General features: G+C 43.1%; 1 protein-coding gene across 3 annotated transcripts in view; it reads left to right on the top strand.

The window, feature by feature from the left end:
* The first annotated feature begins 2,210 nt into the window (after nucleotides 1–2,210).
* slc36a4 (solute carrier family 36 member 4) overlaps nucleotides 2,211–6,000 on the top strand; it is a 211,642-nt gene continuing 207,852 nt past the window's right edge. For all 3 annotated transcript variants that reach the window (XM_080429498.1, XM_080429496.1, XM_080429497.1), the window contains exon 1: nucleotides 2,211–3,022. In XM_080429498.1, the coding sequence (XP_080285624.1) occupies nucleotides 3,001–3,022 (22 nt within the window). In that variant the 5' untranslated portion in view covers nucleotides 2,211–3,000. The remainder of the gene's footprint in view (nucleotides 3,023–6,000) is intronic.

Genomic DNA, 6,000 nt, shown 5'->3' with positions numbered 1-6,000 from the left:
TGTACAAGCAGACTGTAACGTGTTGTTTTGGGATACATTTGCCGGAAAATTCTATTAGCAGCACTCTATGACATAGCGGGCACTATGACATAGTGGTTCACATGGTTAGTGACAGGAAAGGGGCACAGGTTGACTTCCACACGTACCAGGGGGGCCCCCACCTTGTATACTGTTGCCACGGGGCACAGAGAGTCGGGTAGGGCGGGCCATTCTAGGCAGTGTAATGGTCACACTTGTGGACACACAGTTCCAGATCTTGTCAGCAGTTGGGCCAGCAGAATGAACCATAGACCAGTTAGAATACTTTATCTTAAAGGCAGCAGGGCACCAGGAGCTGATGTATTTCGCCTCCCTCTTCGGGTGCTCACTTGTAATCCGACAATGACAGTGAGTCTGGCCCACTGAGAATAATAAGCCCTACTTACTTTATCCAATGCCAGTACCGTGGACCATTCTTGGCGTTGGACCGCTTTGACCATGGACCCGGTTGAGGACCACATTGCTGTCCTGTTCTCGGTCCAGCCTGTGTGGGTCAATGGGTTCGGGAGCTGTGGGAATGGCACTGTTCCCGTCCTCTGCTAGTGTCGCCATCCTGTAGAATTGTTGTCATGATGCCGCCGTGCTTCATTCTGCCAGGCGCTGAAAGTAACTGAAACTGAAACTCAACCTCCCCACAGGGTCATCAGGACAGGCCGTCTGTGTTTTCACAGCGAAGGCCTGCTCTGTGGTACACCTGAATAGACTGTATATCTCCGGACCGTCTCGATCCACCAGGCCAGGTGAGGACAGCTAAGGAGCCAGGTTAGGGATGTGTGGTCAGTCCAGAGTAGGAACCGTTGTCCATTTGATCAGTTAAACACATACTGCACTATGCTCACACATCACACTTTGCATATTAAGCACTTAAACTAAACCCTTAGTTGACTGGGGTCCTCCAGGGGTATACTTGGTACTTGGGTACGCTACTTTTTACCTCTTCACCAAATGTCTTTGCTGAAAATAGCTGAAGTGTTCTGCAATTTTCACCAAATGTCCCAGAATAGGGACGCTATAGAGTTCACGTGGTTAATAGGCGACCGACCTATTGTATTACAAAAATGTATTTTGGCCATTGAAACCATTAAGTGCATTATAAACCAACAGTAGTATTTTGAAATCAATTATTTGACTGACAGGGAGCCAGCGTAAATAAAGATCTGGAGTGATATGATCCACTTTCCTGGTGTTACACAAATCTCCTTGGTGTTAGACTTGAGCTTGAGCAGGAGCGTTCTGAATCAAGTGCAGCTGTACAGGTCTCCCTGACAAGTATTATTTACTAGTTGGTCTAATATTGTTTTAATAATAAATAGTAATTTCGAGACAGTTTCTCATTATCATGACATGGGGCTCCCGGTTCTGTGGAAATGGGCTTCCAGCCAGGGGAGGTCAACCAGATTCTAGCGAGTTCACACAATGTACAGCATGATCCTCAGACCTGACAGGGAGATGTGACTTATGAGAACCAATAAAATTAAATGCTGCCCTCAGAAGGCATTCCAATTAATATAAGTCTAACGTGCACCTGCCGGAGTAATTGTATTATAATATGTATATTACAATATATTGTGTATAAACAATGTATTACAAAAATGTATAAACAATCTTTTGAAAATAGTCGACCTACAAGCTCACAATGCGTCACGATGTGACGCATTGTGAGCTTGTAGGGCTGCTATTTTCAAATGGCCGAAATGTATATAGGGCTGAAGTGGTTATTGTATTTTGCAATAATAATAAAAATCTACAAAGTAACTAAAGTTTTCAAATAATTGTAGTCGGATCAAAAGTACAACATTTGCCTCTGAGGTGCAGTGGAGTAGAAGTAGCTCTGGTTGATAGCCTTATAGAAGGAGTTCTCCTATGGACCAAAGCTAGAGTAGAAGTAAAAGTACAGACATTTGGAAACACTCCAGTACAGTAAAATAAATACCTCAAAATTGGACTTAAGTACAGTACTTGAGTAAATGTACTTATAGTCACTTTACACCACTGCGTTCACACACAATGTCCAGCAGCACTGAGTGACCCTCACACACAGTCACACCTGCCAGAGGAATTATAAACATTTGGAACACCGTCCCTTTAAGAGTCTCCCTCTTGGCGGGTGACGTATCGATGACGTCTCCCACTCGCACACAGTGTTCAGTCGGGCTCACCAGGAAGAAGAAGAAGAGATGCTGCCCGGCCTGTCTGTCTGTCTCTCTGCTTTAATCCGTGGAATATCAACCTTGTAATTCATTCATTCATACACAAGAGAGGACGGCCGTGAATCATTGATTGAAACGTCGATGGGATCGCTCCAGCCACTTGGAAGAGTTTCTCAAAGAAGAGAAACCCCACCAGGACGATCATAATAACACTGGAGCAGACAGACTCACACTGCTAGAGCTCTGTGATCCAAGCCACTGATAAGCTGTGATTTAAGGGACACTTGTCCGTTATGTTGAGACACACAACGTTGTCTCAGTCTATGGTCTTATATCTGGCTTCCTCTGACAGCATGCAGCGAGACGTTTCCCTTTTAATGTGTCGAGGAACAGGAATATAAGACTTTATTTATTATATAAGACCCTGGCTGGCTAGATAATGCTCCACTGTGTGCTGGCAGATTGTTTATTATTATTATTAGTCAGGGGCTCATATTAACACAACATCCCTAACCTTCCCTCCAGGAGGAAAGACTCCAGTCTTTTACAGTTGATAATGTTTGGTGCTTGCTGTTGTTGCCCGGAGGCACGTCGTCATCATCATCTTCTTCCTTCACGATCATCATCCATGTTGTTGTTGGTTTCCCAATGTTTCCTTAATAACAATTACAACAACAAGGCCAAGGGCTGCTGCTGCCTCCTCTATCCGAGCCATTCCAGCGACTGTGGCCTATAATAATATAAACACACGTGGAGGTGTCAGAGGTCAGCCTCTGCCAGTCAGTGGCTCCAGCAGGTGTTTCGCTGCAGGATGGGGACGTCGCAACAACTAGGTAACCGTAAAAAATAATTGAACAACATAAACATATACAAGACATAGACATAGTACATTGGTTCTCAAAGGGGTCCTTGGGTATCCCCTGGGTCAGGGGTCTTCAACGTTTTCAGGCCAAGGACCCCCTAGCTGAGAGAGAGATGAAGCAGGGACCCCCTCTAGGCCTATTGTATAAAATTGTGTTTCAGATAAACCTTTGCTGCTCTTTTTTTCCCTCTGCACCTATAACTCTTTGCCAAAAATAGCCGATCTACAAGTTGTAGATCTGCTATTTTTGGCTAAAGTTCTCCTCAGAAAAGGCATGCTAGGGTTCAAGTGGTTAATGTAAAAAAATAAATAATCATATCACACAAAGATTTGGCGGACCCCCTGTATTAACTCTGAGGACCCCCTAGGGGTCCCGGACCCCCTGTTGAAGACCCCTGCCCTAGGTATCCTCCCCAGGGGTCCTTGGGGGGATACCAGGGGTCCCCAGCTAAATTTGTTAATAAAGTGTCATTTTAACCCCTTTATCCATATTTTATAATTTGGCTATTCAAAAATAACAGATCTACAAGCTCACAGCGTGGCTACGAGCTTGTAGATCTGCTATTTAAAAAAAAATCTTGTGTGGAAATCTTTAAATCTTTTTTTAAAAGGCTAAACATTCTTAACACAAGTCTTTGCTTCTAGGGGTCCCTGGCACAACATATTTTCAGGTGGGGGTCCGCAACCACATATATATATTTATCAATTTGGGGGTCCTTGGCACGAAAAAGTTTGAGTACCGCTGAGCTAGCCAATGTCACTGTGTCACATGTCACCCGGGCTCCCCCAGAGTTAGTGTCCAAGTGTTCTTGAGCAAGACACTGAACCCCTAATTGCTCCCGATGAGCAGGTTGGTGCCTTGCATGGTTTCCTCTGCCATCAGTGTATGAATGTGTGTGTAAATGGTAAAATGGTAAATGGTGCATTTATATAGCGCTTTTATCCAAAGCGCTTTACATTGATTGTGCCATTAACCCATTCACACACACATTCATACACCGATGGCGGAGGAAACCATGCAAGGCACCAACCTGCTCATCGGGAGCAATTAGGGGTTCAGCGTCTTGTTCAAGGACACTTCGACACTAACTCTAGGGGAGCGCCCCAGCCCGGGATCGAACTGGGAACCTGGCGGTTTTCCAGTTCACTCTACCCGGCCACTCTACCCCTGAGCCACTGCCGCCCATTCTGTGTGTGAATGTGACGCACAATCTATTTAAAGTGCTTTGGATAAAAGGGCTATTTAAATGCACCATTTACCATTTAAGAAGCAGCAAGAAAGCCAAAAACATTTATGGCATTGTGTCACAATTTATGGATAATCACAGTCACATTTAGTTTAAAAAGCCAATAGCTGAAATGTAATAAAAGACCGCATGTAGCACATTCTGTTGGTGTTACCTCTAGGGCGGCAAACCTCTGCCCAGAGGGGAGCAAATTAAACTCACCTTGTAAAGTTGAGAAGTGGTAGCACTTTTCAGTTTTCAAAGACACTTGCTGTCAGGATTATTGGCATAGGACTGGACATTAGGTGCAAAAGTTTTGTTCATATACAGTACATGCATGGGAAGGCAGATTTCCACAATGAAGATCATGATGATGATGATGATAATAATAGTTTTTTTTGTTGCATTTAAAAATTTAAGACCTGAAGAAGCATCTGTGTCACTTTTTGATTTTAGCTAAAAAGCATTATTTTACATGTTGGCTATTCAAAAATAGCAGATATACAAGCTCATAGCGCGGCACCGAGTGCCGCGCTACGAGCTTGTAGATCTGCTATTTTTGAAAAATCGTGAAAATGTGTTCAAATCTTTGAATATAAATTGTTTTTAAGCGAACATTTTTAACTCAAATCTTTGCTTCCGGGGGTCCCTGGAACATATATATTTTTAGATGGGGGTCCGCGGCCAAATACATGTCATTTTGGGGGTCCTTGACATGGAAAAAAGAACCACTGATATTATGGCGACATAAGTTTTTTTTTTAAACTGTTGAATCCCCCAGAAGCAAAGATTTGAACTCAAATCTCAAGATTTGCTAAAAAAATTCGATTTTTCAAAAATAGCAGATCTACAAGCTCATAGCGCGGCGCTATGAGCTTGTATATCTGCTATTTTTGAATAGCCAAAGTGTGAAATAATGCTTTTTTTAGCTCAAATCAAAAAATGACACAGATGCGTTCCAGGTCTCAATGGGTTGAATGCTTTTGGGGGGATGCTCAAGAAACGCTCATCAACAATCCATCAATGATTGTCCTTTCTGCGACAACTTTCTAAGAAGTTGAAGGCGTCAACGGCAGTGATTTGTGACTTTTACACAGCTGTGAGAGAGAGTGTGTTGTCACATTCTCCATCACAGTGTGGTATGGAAACTGCTCACTGACGACAGATGGGAGCTAAATATGGTAGTAAAAACAGCATAAGAATCACTGGTCAGGATCTGCCAAGCATCTGTGATATGTTGATAACACCTGCATTCGAAGGATGGGTCGCAAAATAATTAGAGAACCTTCTCATCTGTCCAATTAGGGTTGGGACGATATGAACATTTCATGTCACGATTATTGTGACCAAAATAATTGCGATTTACGATATCGCGATAATCAAAATATGCTTAAAACGCCACTTTTGTTAACCACTTGAAGTTGAACCCTGGCATCCATGGTCTGGGGTGGAACATTTGCCAAAAATAGGAGATCTACAAGCTCACAACGCGTCGCGACGTGTTATGAGCTTGTCGATCGACTATTTTTGGCAAAGAGATTTAGAGAGTGAAATAGAAACTGATTAAGTACTGTACGTTCTTTACAGGTGCGTTTTACCAATTCTAGAGGGTTTAAGTCTTACCGGATATGCAGCTCGGCAAAGGTGAATTGATCCCAGTGTATAACGGAGGACAATTTCACGTTAAATTTAAATCTCTGCGATACGATTAATGTGAGTGTTT

The sequence above is a fragment of the Gymnoscopelus braueri genome (genome assembly GCF_963280865.1).
Source record: "Gymnoscopelus braueri genome assembly, chromosome: 5".
NCBI lineage: Eukaryota > Metazoa > Chordata > Actinopteri > Myctophiformes > Myctophidae > Gymnoscopelus > Gymnoscopelus braueri.
Note: the sequence above shows the minus strand (reverse complement) of the source record. Positions and strands in the feature narration are given on the sequence as shown.